The following is an 18594-nucleotide window of genomic DNA, read 5'->3' on the forward strand; positions in this document are numbered from 1 at the left end:
TTGCATTGTGTGTTGCTTTTGAGAAGTTTGGTCATTTAATTCTCTTGGCCTTTTAAGTTACTTGATCTTTTTGCCTAGAGACTTTAAGGATGTTTTTTCATCTTTAAAAAATCTAATAGTTTTATTATGATATTTCTCTGAGTATATTATTGCAGGGTAGTTTTCTCAGTTGTTTGGTGACCTCTTTCAATATGCAGAATCAGGCCTTACTCCAGGAGAGTTTTCTTTGATCATTGTTTAGTATTCTGTTCTATTTCATTTCCCTTCTCAGGGGAGTCCAGCATAGGTATGTTTGGTCTTCTTTGCCTATCTTTCATTTTGATCATGGTCTCTGACCCTTTTCTCTCTTTTTATGTTTTTAATCTTTAATTCTTCCTTAGGTAGTTTGTAACTTAGTTCTTTTCTGATATAGTTTTTATTTCCATAGTTTTGTAAACTCTTACGTCTTTTTTATTCTGTTCTTAGTTTTGAAATTTCTCACTCAGGACATGTTTTCATATCTTAAAATTCTTTTGCATTTCCTGGACAGGGCTGCTGATTTGGGAGGTTTGACACTCTTCGCTCCAGTGCTCCCTCTTCTGTCAGTGTAGAAAATGGTGGTTCCTTTGAATGCTTCCAGGGTGGTGGGTCTTCCCATTTTTCTGTTCTCTTTTGTCCTGAAAAATCCTAAAATTTTCCCTCTCTCCCCTTTGCTTTTTTTTTTTCCCCCCTCTCCATGCAATTTCTAAACAACTCTTCTCCCTTCCTCTTACCTCCTGCTGCCCAGAAGCCTTACCTTCCAGACTGCCTCCTAGAGCCTCACAGGCACTGGTAAGTTCCTTTGCTGTAGCCAGTGCTCTGATCTGTCAGGACTCTGGAAATATCCAGATCTCATTGTGGAATTGTTGTAATTTAATCTTAGGCTCTTTGTTTCCCTTCTGTCTCTCCTCCAGTGTTTTCTGGACTGCAGCCTCCTTCTAAAGCCATATAAAATAGTTTGGTATGAAATTACTCCACTGGAAATTAAGAGGTCCCCCCCATTTTTATGTAATTGACTTTTGTAATTCTCTCTTGGTTATGTATCATCTATAGATTTTCTGTTTTTATTCTTCTTAATCTACAAAATTTATGGATGATATGATAGCATATTTAGGTTTATATACTCTTACTTCAGCTATTCATTAATGTATTTCTAAAACTTTACCTTCAGAGTCATTCATTGTCTGTGTTTATATATATTATTGACTTCTCTGCCATCCAGAGTGTTGGTGATAACAGTGTTTCTTAAAAGAGAACTGCACCATACACCATAAACAAAAATAAACTCAAAATGTATTGAAGACTTGAAGCTATAAAATTCCTAGGGGCGCCTCATTTGGCTCAGTGGGTAAAGTGTCCAGCTTCAGACCAGGTCATGATCTTGTGATCCATGAGTTTGAGTCCCACGTCGGGCTCTGTGCTGGCAGTTCAAAGCTTGGAGCCTGCTGCAGATTCTCTGCCTCCCTTTCTCTCAGCCCCTCCCCCGCCCCTCTGTTTCTCTTTCTCAAAAATAAACAAACATTAAAAAAAGAATTTAAGAAACCATAAAACTCCTTGAAGAAAACACAGGCAGTAGTCTCTTTAACATCTGCTGTAGCAATATTTTTCTCAGGCAAGGGAAACAAAAGCAAAAATAAACTGTTGGGACTACACCAAAATGAAAAGCTTTTGCACCATGAAAGAAACCATTAACAAAATAAAAAGGCAACTTACTGAATGGGAAAAGATATTTCTAAGTTATATATCTGATAATAGGTTAGTATCCAAAATGCATAAAAAATTTCTACAACTCAACACACACATACACACACACACACACACACACACAAATCTGATTTAAGAAATGAGCATAGGGGGCGCCTGGGTGGCTTAGTCGGTTAAGCATCCGACTTTCGCTTAGGTCATGATCTCGTGGTTCGTGGGTTCGAGCCCCGCGTCGGGCTCTGTGCTGACTGCCAGCTCAGAGCCTGGAGCCTGTTTCAGTCTGTGACTCCCTCTCTCTCTGACCCTCCCCTGCTCACGCTGTCTCTCTCTCTGTCTCCTAGAAATAAATAAAACATTAAAAAAAAAAAAAAAGAAATGAGCATAGAACCCATATAGACCTTTTTCCAAAGAAGCCATACAGACAGCAGACACGTGAGAAGATGCTCAACATCACTCATCATGAGAGAATGCAAATCAAAACCACAATGAGCTAGCTATTACCTTACACCTGTCAGAACACCTAGAATCAAAGGCAACAAATAACAAGTGTTGATGAGGATGTGGAGAAAAAACGATCCTTGAGCACTTTGGTGGGAATGTAAATTGGTACAGCAACTATGAAAACAGTATGGAAGTTCCTCAAAAAATTAGAAATAGAAATATCATATGATCCAGTACTTCCATTACTGCATATATTGTCCAAAGAAAAAACACTAATTGGAAAGATCTATGCACCCCAGTGTTGCAGTATTGCAGCATTGCAGTATTATTTACAATAGCCAGGATATGAAAGCAAACCAGATGTCCTTCCAAAGATGAATGGGTAAAGAAGATGTGAAAATTACTCAGCCATAAAAAGGAATGAGCTCTTGCCATTTGTAAAGCATGGATGGACCTAGAGGGTGTTACGCCAGGTGAAATGGATCAAAGAAACACAAATACCATAGGGTATCACTTCTGTGTGAAATCTAAAAAACAAAAGCAGAAGCAGACTCATAAATACAGAGAACAAAGCAGGGGAATGTGGAAAAATGAGTGAAGGGGGTAAGAGGTACAGACTTCCACTGAATAAGTTATGAATAAGGACTGAATAAGTTACGGGGATGAGAAGCACAGCACAGGGAATATAGTCAGTGGTGTCATCATAGTGTTGTATGGTGACAGATTAGCTACACTTGTGAGCACAGTGTAGTAGTTATTAAATGTGTCGAGTCACTGTTGTGCAGCTGAAAGTCTCTACTTCAGTTAAAATGAGAAATAATTTTAGGGGAAGGATAAAATGTATGGTTACTAGGAGGAAAAAGGAAACCAAATAGACCGAGCAAGTATTTTGCAAAGAAAGGGAACAACATGATTAGTGAAGCACACAATGGACATATGTGTTTGTTTATATGCTGGTGTATCAAATACTTACTGCCACTAACAGCAGCCTTTATGCAGGTTACTATGCTGGGTCTTGATGTCAGCAGAATGTGTTCAGAGACAAATCAGTATTTTCTCAAATAACCTTCAGTTGGTTTGTTGAATAAAATGGGTTGCAATTGTTTATCATCAGGAACAACCAAATTTGTACATTTTCAGGCAGTGCAACTATTTCTAGGCCAATAGCAATTGTAAAGTACCTTCAGTTGGAAAATGCATTTCCACTTAAGTTAAAAAGTGAAAAAAAGCATGTTTCAAAATTGAAGAAACACCGTGTTGAGCTCAGTTGAGTAAGTAGGCTACCATAAGAGTAGCTTTGGCATATGAGAAAGAGAGAGACCTTGTGCCAAGGGATTTTGTTAGTGATGAAACTACCACATAGCACTTTAAGCACTTTTATAATAAACTGCTTTGGACGGGATGGATTCCAAGATGTAGTATTGTTTAGAAGGGAGATTGTTTGTAGTAGTCAACAGAAGCTACTGTTGGAATCTGTTAATATAAGCAGATAGGACTCTCTTCAAAGGCTTCTCTTAAACTTCTTTTACATTGAAGTTTGTGATAAATTTTTGATAGATGCTGCTAGCTTTTGGACGAATGTGTAGATGAAATGGATAGGTATTGGTGAAATTGAGTACAGTTAGAGAAAGTATCAGAATCTTAAGTAAAGAGGTTGTTGATGACTGTCCTGGTGTTTTGAAGGCTAGAATATTCATAACTTTTATAGGTCTCCCATTCTCTTTGTTGCTTTTTGTCATAACTGTCCTTGAATTAATTCACTCTGTAATGACGTATGTTTGAAACAAGGCAGCTTTTAATCAGTCAGCCAGTATTTATTGAGCATCTCCTCTGACCCAGGCACTGTGCTGAACAGTGGTGAACAAGATCTGCATGGTCTCTGCCTTCATGAAGCCAACGTTTTAATGGGAAAGAGAAATATACAGTAAATAATAAAATGGTAATTTTAGCTTGTGATCAGTGCAGAGAAGGAAATCAGCAGGATACTGTTCTTCCTCTTGCAGAGAAGACTGTATAAAAAGACTACTTTCTAGAATAGTTAAGAATAGGGGCTTTTTTTTTTTTTTTTTGAGGATGTGGTAATGCACTTGATCTTAGCCAAAAGACCGAGAAGCAATTGAGGATGTATTATTGAAACAGATCTGAAGTGAGAGAGATGTAGCCATGCAAAAACGAAAGAAGGGCATCCTGGACAGAGAGAGGCAAAGGCGTTGAGGTGAAAGCTTGGTTTTACTGGAAATTGTTAGCTTGACTGGAAAGTAGTGAGCAAAGGGGAGAATGCACAAGGTGAGGTTCAAGAAATAAGCAAGGAATGGGGCGCCTGGGTGGCTTAGTCGGTTAAGCGTCCGACTTTCGCTTAGGTCATGATCTCGCGGTTTGTGGGTTCGAGCCCCGCGTCGGGCTCTGTGCTGACTGCCAGCTCAGAGCCTGGAGCCTGTTTCAGTCTGTGACTCCCTCTCTCTCTGACCCTCCCCTGCTCAGGCTGTCTCTCTCTCTCCTAGAAATAAATAAAAACATTAAAAAAAAAAAAAAAGAAATAAGCAAGGACCATAAACACTATAAGCCTTCTTAGCTACAGGAAGCTACAGGAATTTTTTTCCCCATCTCTCCTCCCTTCCCATCTGCCAACCATCAGGTCTCTGTATTTGGGGGGTACAGGAAGGAATTTTATCAACCTGACAGTTTGCTTAGGTTTCTAAAAGGTCCTCTTGAGTTTTTAATGGATATATTGAAAGGCAAGAAAGGAAGAATACAGTCTATAACTATTAAACCGTCTCTAGTCCAGGCAAGAAATGGCTTGGACCAGAGTGGTGACAGTAGAGATGGAGATTTCATCTTGGTAAAAATTAGTAGACCTTGCTGATGGGCTGGATACAGGAAGAGCTTGAAAGAAAGACAGTGCTCAGGTTTGTAGTATATATATTTCAGGGTAAACAGAGACGAGAGAGAGGAGCAAGTTTAGAATGTTTTGAGGTCCTTGTGAGGTAAGATCTAGAAATAACAGGCAAGCAGCTGGTCATCCCAGCCTAGAACTCCATGAAGAGATTTGGATAATGCCACCATTCATCCTTTCACTATGTGCCAGGCACTGTTCTGGGCACTGAAAATGCAGTGAAGGGAGACTAGTTCTCTTCTTTATTGGATCTATCGGATATTGACAAAGTCACTTAGGCAGACGACACAAAGGGCACTGAGCACAGCACCCCAACAAGCTGTGGCATTTCAATACTGGGCAGAGGCTGACTTGTTGAGGTCTCAGTACCTCTCTGCCTGCAGTACTGTCCTGAGGTCTCAGTACCTCTCTGCCTGCAGTACTGTCCTGTTGCACACACTGTCCCAGCTGTCGTCAGTGCTGATTTGGGTTGAAGATATGAGGAAGAAATGTAGGATCATAGATACAGTAATTCCATAGCTCTCATTGGGGTACTTGCTGGTGGGGCAGGGATGTTCGTGTGCTTTTGTTCTCTGGGTTTTCATTCTTTGGGGTTGTGACTTGTGATGTTCCTGTCTTGACCTTTTTGTGACGCAGACTTTCTTTGAATGTCTGATCGTCTTTGGTTACGGTCATATTTAGAAATGAGGCTGCAGCACTGAGTAAGGGTTCAGTATTGTTCATTGGAGATTATCAACGAATTGGGCTTTAGGGGAAGCAGACAAGGGAGCTGGATGTTAAGCTGAGACAAAATCCTAAATGCCAGAATATTGAGGGCTTTGTCTTAAGGTACTAGCACCCATTCTTGCTGCCTAGTTCTCCAAGAAGGGTTTACTTCTTTGCACAGTCAGGGCACATGACCATTCTTTGTACAGAAGAAGTTCAGCCTCCTGTCTTACCTCTGCTCTCTGGCCAGAGGCCTGTCCGTGGCTTCAGAGCCTGTCTAGGGTTCTGGTGGCCAGAGCTCCCGAGTAGCCGGGTCTGAGAGGGCTGAGGGCTGTGACTTCCGGTGTCTTCCCTCATCAGTGCGCACTCCTTCATTTACTTTCTGTATCCTGCGGGCTTGGTCACTTCTCTCCCGTGGAGGCCTCTTCCTACTGCAGACTGCTACTATCGTTCTTCTTTTGACTGTCATTTCCATAGGGTTTGGGGAGGAAGAGAAGATAATTCATGCATTTTTAACCAGAAGCCCCAGCAATAGTTTTAAGGGGTACAGCTTTTTTTTTCTTTCAAGTAATAATTTTACTTGTTAAACTTAAATCCAAGTCAGTTAACATATAGTATAATAATGGTTTCAGGAATAGAATTTAGTGATCACGTATAACACCCAGTGCTCATCTCAACAAGTGTCCTCCTCACTGCCCCTTGCCCAGTTAGCCCATCCCCCCATCCAGCACCCCTCCAGCAACCCTCAGTTTGTTCTCTGTATTTAAGAGTCTCTTATGGTTTGTCTCCCTCTCTGTTTTTATATTGTTTTTGCTTCCCTTCCCTTAGGTTCATTTGTTTTGTATCTTAAACTCCACATATGAGTGAAGTCATGTGGTATTTGTCTTGCTCTGACTGACTTTTATTTCACTTAGCATATAATACTCTCTAGTTCTGGGGCACCTGGGTGGCTTAGTCATTTGAGTGTCCAACTTTGGCTCAGGTCATGATCTCACTGTTCGTGGGTTCAAGCCCCGCATTGGGCTCTGTGCTGACAATTCAGAGCCTGGAGCATGCTTTGAATTCTGTGTGTGTGTCTCTCTCTCTCTATTCCAACCTTGCTCACACTCTCTCAAAAATAAACATTATAAAAAATTTTTAAAAAATACCCTCTAGTTCCATTCACATTGTTGCAAATGGCAAGATTTCATTCTTTTTTTTTTTTTTTTTTAATTTTTTTTAATGTTTTATTTATTTCTAGGAGGGAGAGAGAGACAGCATGAGCAGGGGAGGGTCAGAGAGAGAGGGAGTCACAGACTGAAACAGGCTCCAGGCTCTGAGCCGGCAGTCAGCACAGAGCCGGACGCGGGGCTCGAACCCACGAACCGCGAGATCATGACCTAAGCGAAAGTCGGACGCTTAACCGACTAAGCCACCCAGGCGCCCCAAGATTTCATTCTTTTTGATCACCAAGTAATATTCCATCGTGTGTGTGTGTGTGTGTGTGTGTGTGTGTGTATGCACACATACATTTTATATACACACATACCCCACATCATCTTTATCCATTCATCCATCGATGGACATTTGGGCTCTTCCCATACTACGCCTGTTGTCGATAGTGCTGCCTTAAACATTGGGGTGCATGTGCCCTTAAGAGTTGCAGCTTTATATTTTGACATCACTTTAGAGTCATTTTTTTCTTAGACCAATTTATTGAATTTTTATTTTTTAATGTTTATTTTTGAGAGAGAGTGTGGGCAGAGAAGGGGCAGGAAGAGAGGGAGACAGAGGATCCCAGGCGGGCTCCCCGCTGCCAGCAGCTTGCCCAACAATTCCCAAACAGAACTGTGAGATCATAACATGAGCCGAAGTTGGAAGCTCAACCAGTTGGGCCACCCAGGTGCCCTGAGTTTTTATCATTAACAAATGTTTAGGTGGCTCTCATCTGTAAGGTCGAAGACTAGGTTCTGTGGGAAACACAGGAAGGAGTGACATGATTGTCCTCGCCTTTAGTGTCTCCTGTCTGACAAGAGCAATAAAGCAGGGTAATGACAGTGAAGTTGTATACGGTAATTTCTTACAATTTTCCAGAGATTATGATATATCAGGGAGAAATCACTTCAGGTATGAGGGTTAAAAATATGTGAAATACGTGCTGGGGTAAATATTTTATTTGGTTCTCTTGGAAAGATGAATAGAATTTCTGTGAGCAGAGATTTGGGTTGAAGGGAGGACCTTCCAAGACAAGAAAAGGACCTGAACAGTGACTCAAAGGAATGAAAGCACAGAGACTATTTAAGAGAAACTCGTGAGTCACTTTGAGGAGCATTTAGAGGCTCTCTAGCAGCCTGGTTCTGAGCGGGTGTAAAGGCTGGCTTGTCCTCAGGAAGGAGGAGGGAAGAGGGAGGACTTTTTGAGACAGGAAAAGACGATTGTCAAGGCCTTCGTGCTACACATCGTTGGCGTGAATGACATCATGTTGGAACTCAGGAGCAGGTTGCACATTCACTCAAAAGACCAACTGACTTGTGACCTTATGACTTTGGAGTGGAATTTCATAAAAGAAACCCATCTAAGAGGTGTTCATGCTGGGGCTAGATTTGAGGCTGCAAAGTGAATATTAATAGCTTAACAAAGTGTACAAAGCAGTTCTAATTTTTGACAGATTTTTAGAGTAAATCCTTCTTTACTAGAAAATACAGTCATTTTTAGGGGGATTGGTGGTATGATTTTGAGGAAGAGAATCCAGAAGAAATAAGTCAGAGGAAGACAAATACCATATGATTTCACTCATGTGGAATTTAAGAAACAAAACAAATGATGATGGAAAAAAGAGACAAACCAAGAAACAGATTCTTAATACCAGAAGGGAAGGGGTGGGGGGATGGCTCAAAGAGGTGAGGGAGGAGGGAGTACATTTGTGAAGAGCGGTGATTTATGAAAATGTTTAATCACTGAATTGTACACCTGAAACTAATATTACACTGTGTTAACTAACTGGAATTCAAGTTAAAATTTTAAAAAGTATAAGTAAAAACATCAAAACGTCATTTTTAACATTGTAACTGTTAGATTTGGAGGCATTTTCCGCTGGGATCAGGTTTCTGCAGGTTTGTTTTTGGGCTTTTTGTTTTTAATCCTGGAATACATTGTTCGATTTTCAGTTGCTTTTATTTCACATACGATCTACGTGGAAATGTGTATAGGAGGCACTGAACTTGGGGGGTTTAGGTTCTGGAAAAGGAGCAAAACTAACTGGAAATTTAAAAATTACTTGATTCTGTGTGCCTATGTAAGAACTTAGGCTTAGTTTCAACCTAATCCTTCATTTTAGACCTAAGAGTTTTATGAATCCCATTTATTGAATCACTTTATAAAAGCAGTGAGAAATTCTTAATTTTATATTTAGTCTTCCATTCAGTTAAATAACTTAAATTAAGTTCAGATAATTGACTTTTTACACTTAGTGTTTAGCATGGTTTCAGTAATTTTAAAGTGATTCTTGCTAGGTTCAGGCAAGCTTTTAATTACTCAAATAGTAAGTCCTGTTCCGAGTCTCAGTAGACTGTGCTAAGTGGAAACCTACGGTGTATAGTGGCTGTCGTAAAAGTGTGCTGTTCATCATTTTCTCTGCGGTCCCTCTCAGTGGTGCCTCTCCTGGCGGCCTCACCTAAAATGTCACCTCTTCGCAACATCTCACGTCATGTTTTTCATCTTTGTTTTCCTCCTTAGAACTTGTCTTGATCTAATTTATTGTGTATTATGCCTACATCTTTTTTGATCAGTCTTCCTATGAAAGTAAGTTTTGTGTGGATCAGAGTTTGTGTTTCATTCAGTGCTGTATCTAGTGCTGGTGAATAGTGTGCATGTAGTGAGTGGATGTCAAACAGGTGCCTGGTAACCATAGTCACAGGGGCGTGTCTGTCACACTCATTTCGCTTCACAGTAGAACATACCTGGTATGTGCAATTTATGAATTTGCGTCAGAGGAGATACATTTAAAAAAATATTTTTTAAAAAATCTAATTTTTGTTAAATGTTAAAACTTTGAGTCAGTTTTTCTTAAATGATTTTAACTAGGTACGTTAACTAGGTAAGTTAACTAGGTAAATTAGAAATCTGGCTATATATATAAAACCCCTCAAACGACACTACTGCTCTTAAGGATATTAAAGTCCTTTTTCTTTTTTGTACAGGTGCAAGTGGCATGAAGAAAACGATATTCTCTTCTGTGCTTTAGCTGTTTGCAAGAAAATTGCGTAAGTTGGAGAAAGGAGTTTCTTCATAATGCTGTATCCTGCATTGAGTTCTTAGCCGTTTCACTTGCTGTTGCTTTCACAAATGGGGTTAAACACTGTTCATGTCTATTTCCATAATTCTCTTTTAAAACAAAGGGTCGGGTGTCTGTGTGTGTGCGTGTGCGCACGTGTGTGCGTGTGTTTTAAACTTCACGTTACTTTTATTATTCTGTGCATGCCACACTTGTTTGGTATAGTTAACCACCTGAGCAATTTGAGTGAACCTTCAGAAGCATTTATTGAAAATTTTCATTATAGGAGAGTAAAATTCCCTACCGTCATTAACAACAGCACTTCCTTGTTCAGATGCTTAAAAGCCCTTTTCTTCTCGTTTTTAAAAGTGTTTATTTATTTTTGAGAGAAAGAATGAGCAGGGGTGGGGCAGAGAGAAGAAGAATCTCAAACAAGCTCCACAACGCAGAGCTCAGGGCTTGAACTCAACGAACTGCGAGATCAGAACCTGAGCCAAAATCAAGGCGGACATTTAGCCAAGTGAGCCAGGCGGACGCCCGGCTTCTCATTCTATAGTGAAGGCGCCTGGAGCCTCAGATCCCTGGTGCTCTGGTGCTCCCTTTACATGCCTAGTGGCAGTTGGTTCTGAGGGTAGATAAGTGTTTTTAAAATTACAGCCTAATTTCTGTTGCCCTCTCCTTGCCTTAAACATTTGAGAATTCTGGTAATCTTTACTCCCATCCATGTTCCCTTATAATAAACCTGAAATTTTATCTGGTAATCAGAAGAGTATTGCTTACTAGCAGTGACCAGTTTATGATATGTGTTGCTACCCAATCCCATTTCTCTGAATCTCTAACCACCCCCAAGTTAGAATGGTATATCTTATATCTTTATATTAGAAATTTAAAAAATCTGAATCATTTTAGAACGAATTAGATTCTGATAATGAATTTTATTATTTCCTTTTAAAGATACTGCATCAGTAATTCTCTGGCCACTCTCTTTGGAATCCAGCTTACAGAAACTCACGTACCACTTCAAGATTACGAGGCCAGCAATAGTGTGACCCCCAAGATGGTTGTATTGGATGCAGGGCGTTACCAGGTAAGGAGCTGACTTCAGGACCTGTGGCCTCCCTGTGCTACTGCACGGGGTACCGGCCAGGAACAGCTGCAGATCTGGACTCTGGTTCTCTTTTTTCTAAAACATTTTTTAAAAATCCTCTGTGGAATGTTAAACACTTCTTAATCCAGTTGGACCCAGTTGCATAAATCTTTTTCTTTCTATATTTTCCTACTATGTTTAACAAAGTTTTAGGAAAATCAAAATTAGCAATAGTCTATCTTTATACAAACCATATGCAAAATTCATTCCAAAAATTGTCTAAATATAGATAATATAAATATTTAAAATATTTACTTCAAAAATGTATAAGACCTGATTTAGGATTTGATTAAAAGCTGTCTAATTTCCCTACCACCTTTCTTCCCTCCTTGCTATTTATTTACTAGTACTCCTCTGTATACCACTAATAGCATAGCAGTTAAGAGAGAGACTGTGGAGTTAGAATTCCTAAATTGCATTTCAGGCCTGCTACATACAATCTTTGTGTGTCTTTATGCAAGTTATTTGAACTTTCAGTGCTGATTCCTTATCTGTAAAACAAGAATAATAATAAGGGCTAGTAGTTATAGGATTAAAGGCAGCTGTATATGAAAGAACTCTGCCTAGGAACATAGTACATAATCAATAAATGTTGTTGTCATTTAAAGATGGTTCCTAGGGGCGCCTGGGTGGCTCAGTCAGTTAAGCGTCTGACTTCAACTCAGGTCGTGATCTCACAGCTTGTGAGTTTGAGCCCCGCGTCAGGCTCTATGCTGACCTCTCAGAGCCTGGAGTCTGCTTCAGATTCTTTGTCTTCTTCTCTCTCTCTGCCCCTCCCCTCTCATGCTCTGTCTCTCTCTCTCAAAATAAAACATTAAAAAAAAATAAAGATGGTTCATAAAACAGTGAAAAGGGAACCCTCAAAATAGAATGAACTGTTGTTACACTCAATGATTAGGGTCTCGTGGGTATTAATTATATTTAGCAAAAGAAGCAGTCTCAAGATGTTATATGACATTCTTAAAAAGACAAAACAGTAATGATAAAGAACATATCAGGGGTTCTCAGGGGGTTGGGATAACTGTAAGGGGACAGCATGAGGGAAGTTTTTGAGGTGGTAGAATGGCGCTATCTCCAGACTACAGCAGTGGTTCCACAGATCTCTTCATGTGGTACAACCTGTATAGGCGTCTGCACCCCAGAAAAGTCCATCTTCGTGTATGACAGTTTAAAAAATGAAAAAGAGAGGCGTGCCTGAGGGCTCAGTGGGTTAAGCGTTGACTCTCTTGATTTTGGCTCAAGTCATGATCTCACAGGTTCATAAGATAAAGCCCCACTGACTGTGCAGAGCCTGCTTGGGATTCTCTCTCTCTTTCTCTCTGCCCCAACCTCCTTCGTGTGTGTGTGTGTGTGTGTGCACGCGCGCGCACGCACACTTCTTTGCTCGCTCTCAAAATAAACATTTTATTTTATTTTTATTGTTGTATTTATTTCTAGGAGAGAGAGAGAGACAGTGTGAGCAGGGGAGGGTCAGAGAGAGAGGGAGTCACAGACTGAAACAGGCTCCAGGCTCTGAGCTGGCAGTCAGCACAGAGCCCGACGCGGGGCTCGAACCCATGAACCGTGAGATCATGACCTAAGCGAAAGTTGGAGGCTTAACCAACTAAGCCACCCAAGCGCCCCACAAAATAAACATTTCAAAGAATAAAAATAAAGAGGCTGTCCCAGAGGTCTCCATATATTCTTTGAGCAAGACTTTTCCTTCTCCTGTTAACTCTCAACCCAGTAGTTATCAGCCAGGACCTATTTTGTGCCCTTCAAGGGACGTTTGGGAATGTTTGGAGACTTGGTTATCACATCTGGGGAAAGGGTGCTACTGGCATCAAATGAGTAGAGGCCAGACATCTTGTGACGACACAGGACAGCCTCCCGCAACAAAGTGTTACCTAGCCTGAAATGGCAGTAATGCCAGGTTGAGAATCCCTGCCTCCTTCGCCCCATTGTCGCTGTGCTGAGACCAGCAGAGTTAATCTCAGAATGTTCCTCTCCATTGTTTCTGTCAGTCACTACAGAAACTCAGGATACCTCAATTCTCTCTCCTCTCCCAGACTCCTCCCATTTGGCGGACTGTGTTTTCCACTCCTAACCAAGTCCTGAAGAACTTTTCCATGCATCTCTTACCCTTAGTTATCAGCAATCTCAAATATCTTTAATCTTTTCTTGGGAAGATCTGTTTATCTTCTCTCTTCTAACTAAAATATGGCTGTCCTCTAAAGATACTGCCTCCCTGTTAACGCTATCAAATCGTGCTGTTGTGGGGCGCCTGGGGGGCTCAGTAGGTTAAGTGTTAGACTTTGGCTCAGGTCATGATCTCATGGTTCATGAATTCAAATCCTGTATCGGGCTCTGTGCTGACAGCTCAGAGCCTGGAGCCTGCTTCAGATTCTGTGTCTCCCTCTCTCTCTGCCCCTCCCCCATCTTATTCTCTCCCTCCCTCTCTCTCTCTCAAAAATAAACATTAAAAAAATTTTTAAATGGTGATTTTTTTTCCCCCTCATTTATCATGGGCTTAGGTTTGAGGTAGTTTTCCAAATTTAACGTTGCCTCTTATAGGCTTGTTCCTATCTTCTCCCTAAAATCCGGAGACTTTGGGTCTTCTGTCATAGAGGCTCTAGTGCCTGAGAGCCACATCTTAGAGTCAGTGGCCCCTGAGTGGGTTGTCCTCATTCCTAGAGCAGCACTGAGCCATGTTATCAAACAGTATTTCCCATAGGTAATCCAGCTCCCCAACCTGTCAGTTCTTGACTTTCCTTTCTCCAGTGGTCCTGGACTGAGCCACCAAGGCGCCCCTATAATCTCGTCTTTAAAAATAATCCTCTCTTGACCCTGCAGTTCCCTTCCAAACATTACCCTCTGTTCCCTTTACAGCAGTCTCTTCAAAAGTTCATCAGACATTGTAAAATTGGGTGTTTGTATTTTATAAACAGTAATTTGAAATTGAAGTAGATAATCCAATAATCGATAAGAAAACAACTTTTTCCCTTGTATTTTTGTTACTTATAGAAGCTAAGAGTTGAGAGTTCAGGATTTTCTCATTTCAACTCTTCTAATCCGGAACAAAGGTCAAACACACCCACTGGTAAGCATCTTCTATTTTCTAAGAATGCACCTCGGGAAGTACTGGGCCTTAAAGCTTATTCAGATCCCAGGGTATGGTACTTATTAAACAGATGGCTCCAAATTAGTTTTAGGATATGAAGATTTTATTGAATTGGGATTTTATTTGACGTTACCACCTTAAACAATTTCAATATGTACATTTTTGTATCACTTTAATATAATTTAATTTAGTCTTCTGATTTTTGTTCAAGGCATTTAAAATAAACCTGTTATTCCTGTAGCAGCTATAGTTTTAGAGTTTAGGATGTCTTTGGGCAGAGTGGAAAATTTAAAAGCTAGTGACATGAAATTTCAAATGGTGTCTGAAGAACTTCAATTAAGGTTTCTGGGGCTAAACGCAAAAAGAAATATTCTTGTTCAGGCTTTTACCTTTATTCTGAGAATCTGTCTTTCTTTACTAAGAATTTCTGTCCTATTCATGAAAGGCCTGTAGTAGGATAAGAGTTAATTGAGGGATCTCTATGTAATAAAACTATAAAATTAACTACTTTTCTTGTCTTGTGTCCAATATCCTTAGGTGACTATCCATCTGGGGTGAAAATTTCTGGCCAAAAGAGCAGTGTTCGGGGAAGAGGGATTACACGCTTGCTAGAGAGCATCTCCAATTCCTCCAGCAATATCCACAAATTCTCCACCTGTGAGACTGCACTCTCACCTTACATGTCCCAAAAAGATGGATACAAATCTTTCTCTTCCTTATCTTAATGATGGTACTTTTTTCAATTTCTGGAAAAATAACAGGCCCAACTTCCCTTCTGACTACAGCCATAATAAACAGATCACATCAAGGATAAATGTCACTACTGTAGAAACTACTTAATTTGTAAGGCGATTCTGTTTCATAGATTAAAATTAATTGTGGCTGGAGAAGATCTTGGCACTTTTGCTTTTCTTTTCTGAGGGCTTGTTCTACTTCCTGACTGTGTGGTGTGAACGCCATCAAAGTGTGAGTCCTTTACAAACAAAACTGGCATTTTAGAGCTGTACTTTTGGGAATGTTTTGATAATCTTTTCCTCTACAATAAAGATACTGAATATCTGTTATAAAAGTTTTTCAAATAGTGTTAGTTTATTCTCTTTATGAAATGTGGACCTTACTTAAGTACCTAGTTTATGGACATATATATCTGTCATCTTGTGAAATCCTCATAACCATTTTGAGAAAGGAGATTACCTCCATTTTACACACACATGCACACACACACACACACACACCCCTCAGAGATTCAGGTTATATTCAAGAGGAACTGTAACTGACTCCAAAGACTGTTTCTCATATATGGCATTTTCTTCTACTTCCTTTTTATCTATTTTTGATATCAGATCTTTTAACAAGAAATAACTCATACGGTGTAAGTTTATATTGCATTTTCTACTAGTAGATTTTTAAAAATCATATATCCAAGCTTTGAAAACCTATCTTTCTTCAAAATCAACATGACAGTAATTGGGTTGGCTGCGGAAATGAAGGGAAAGCCTAAAATTAGAATTCAGATCAATGGCTTTAGGTGCCTAAGTCCAGTTCTATGCCATTTGAATTTAATCTTGTGTTAATTATTCAACTTATATTTTAAAAATATTACAGGTTGTGCTGTACTTTTGTAGTATATATGTCAGATAAACCAAAACAATAAGTACCAGAAATTTAGTTTAGAAAAATAGCGGTTTTTCTCTTCAGAAACCCCCAAATCCTATTAGTAAAATTCAAACTCATGTCTCCTCTTTTTTTCAAAATTCTTTTGGAAGCAAATTTGAGGTATTTACTACCCTTCAAGAATACTTTATGAGTGATTGGGATACTCAAAGTTATCCTGGTTGAAAGTGATTTCTGCTCCATTTTCAGTAGCATTTTCTTTGTGTTATCTTACAATACTTAAGAGCTTTTAACTGTTGCTGTTTGAGTTCATGACTGAGTTTTTCCTCAGTTGCCCATTTTGAGGTGCCCAGATTTCTGTACGAGATGTTCAGAAAAAGAATGAATAATTTCCAATAACTTCTCCCATTTTATAGGCTGCCTTCCAGTTTTGCTGCCCAGAAGCTTTTTATATGGATGAAATCCCAATTTTTGCTTTTGTTTCCCTTGCCTCCCAAGTTGCCACGACTGTTGTCAGAGAAAGTACTGCTGCCTGTTCTCTCTTCTGGGATTTTAATGGTTTCCCCTCTTACATTTAGGTCTTTAATCCATTTTGAATCTCTTTTTGTGTATGGTATAAGAAAGTGGACCAGTTTGTTTCTTCAGCATGTTGCTGTCTAGTTTTCCCAGCAGCATTTGTTGAAGAAACCATCTTTCTTTTGGATATTCTTTCCTGCTTTGTCAAAGATTAATTGGCCATATAGTTGTGGGTTCATTTCTAGGTTTTCTGTTCTGTTCCATTGATCTATGTGTCTGTTTTGTGTCAGTACCATACTGTCTTGATCACTACAGCTTTGTATTCTAGCTTGAAGTCGGAAATTGTGATCCCTCCAGCTTAGCTTCATTTTCCTTTTTCAAGGTTACTTTGGCTGTTTGAGGTCTTGTGGTTCCAAAATGTATAAAGAACTTAAAACTCAACACCCAAAAAAACAATCCAGTTAAAAAATGTACAGAAGACATGAACAGATATTTTCCAAAGACCAACATATGGAAACAGACACATGAAAAGATGCTCAACATCACTCATCGTCAGGAAAATACAAATCAAAACCACAATGAGATACCACCTCATACCTGTCAGAATGGCTAACATTAACACAAGAAACAACAGGTGTCCGTGAGCATGTGAAGAGCACCGGGTGTTGTGTGTAAGTGTTGAGTCAGTAAATTGTACACTTGAAACTTAAAAAAAATACTACCATTGCCAACAACGGAGAAGGAATGCCAGAATTCCAAATCCACATCAAACAGTAAAGTACTCCATGAGGAAAGGAGCCCATCTTTCTTGTGGACTCCATTCCCATTCCTTTCCTCAGAAGTAAATAATTTGTTCAGTGAACATGTTCTCAGGGTCTGCTAAGTGCTGGGTAAATACCAAGGTAAATAAGTTGTTTCCCCTGTCTTCTAGAAATGTCATTTCATGGGTTTAATAACGGATTGCTGTATTATTAAAAGTGCTTAGGGGCACCTGGGTGGCTCAGTCGGTTAAGCATCCAACTTCAGCTCAGGTCATGATTTCACAGCTCCTGAGTTCACACCCCACGTCGGGCTCTATTGCTGACAGCTCAGAGCCTGGAGCCTGCTTCAGAATCTGTGTCTCCCTCTCTCTCTTTGCCCTTCCCCAACTCACACTCTGTCTCTCTCTCCTTCAAAAATAAACATTTATAAAAAAGTGTTTACATCTGTAGATCAACTAATAGAATTGAGAAATAAACGGTCTATGGTCATTTGGTTTGACACTTGTGCCAAGACCATTCAATGGGGGAAATAATGGTCTTTCTACAAATGGTGCTGGGACAATTGGATATCTACATTCAAAAGAATTAATTTGGGCCCTATCATTTACAAAAATTAGCTCAAGATGGATGAAAACCTTAAGTGTTAGAGCTAAGACTATACAACTCTTAGAAGAAAATACAAGGGTAAATCATGACCTTGGATGAGGCATTGGTTTCTTAATAGGACAGCAAACGTAAAAGCAACAAAAGAAAAAATAAATCGGACTTCATCAAAATTAAGTCCGGTAAAAGTGTTCTTATGCATTAAAAGACACTATCAAAGTCGAAAAAAAGACCCACAGAATGGATGAAAATATTTGGAGATCATTTTATCTGATAAAGATATCCAGAATATATAAATAACTCTTAGAACAGCAATAAAAGTCAACCTAATTTTAAAACAGGTGTGATATCCTTTAAGTTCTTTTGCCCATTTTTTAATTGGGTGGTTTATTTTCTTACTAAGTTTTAAGGGCTCTTTATACAGCTTGGATAACTATCACATGTGTCTTTTACAAACAGTTTTTCATCTGTGGCTTTTCATTTTCTTTGTATGGTTTCTTTGCAGAACAGAATAATTTGAATGAAGCCCAGCTTATCATTGATTTCTTTCAGGGATTGTGCCTGTAATGTTATACATGAAAAACCATTTCCATATTCAAGGTCATCTTAAGATTTTCTTCTTTGTTATCTTCTAGGAGTTTTATATTTTGTGTTTTACATTTACGTTTACGATCTAGCTTGAGTTAAATTTTGTGAAGGATATAAGGTCTGCGACATTCATCTTTTTTTTTTTTTTTTTTTTTGCATGTGGATGTTTAGTTCCAGCACCATTTGTTGAAAAGACCTTCTATCCATTGTGTTAACCTTTGCTTGTTTGTCAAAGATCAGTTAACCATATTT

General features: G+C 39.4%; 1 protein-coding gene across 1 annotated transcript in view; it reads left to right on the forward strand.

Moving 5' to 3' along the window:
• MAEL (maelstrom spermatogenic transposon silencer) overlaps positions 1–15324 on the forward strand; it is a 36307-nt gene extending 20983 nt beyond the window's left edge. The window contains exons 9-12 of the mRNA XM_039241887.1: positions 9940–10002; positions 10968–11100; positions 14164–14239; positions 14798–15324. Coding sequence (XP_039097818.1) covers positions 9940–10002; positions 10968–11100; positions 14164–14239; positions 14798–14985 — 460 coding nt within the window. The 3' untranslated portion in view covers positions 14986–15324. The remainder of the gene's footprint in view (positions 1–9939; positions 10003–10967; positions 11101–14163; positions 14240–14797) is intronic.
• The last annotated feature ends 3270 nt before the right edge of the window (positions 15325–18594 follow it).

The sequence above is a fragment of the Hyaena hyaena genome, unplaced genomic scaffold (genome assembly GCF_003009895.1).
Source record: "Hyaena hyaena isolate Hyena2069 unplaced genomic scaffold, ASM300989v1 scaffold_201, whole genome shotgun sequence".
In the NCBI taxonomy this organism is placed as follows: Eukaryota; Metazoa; Chordata; class Mammalia; order Carnivora; family Hyaenidae; genus Hyaena; species Hyaena hyaena.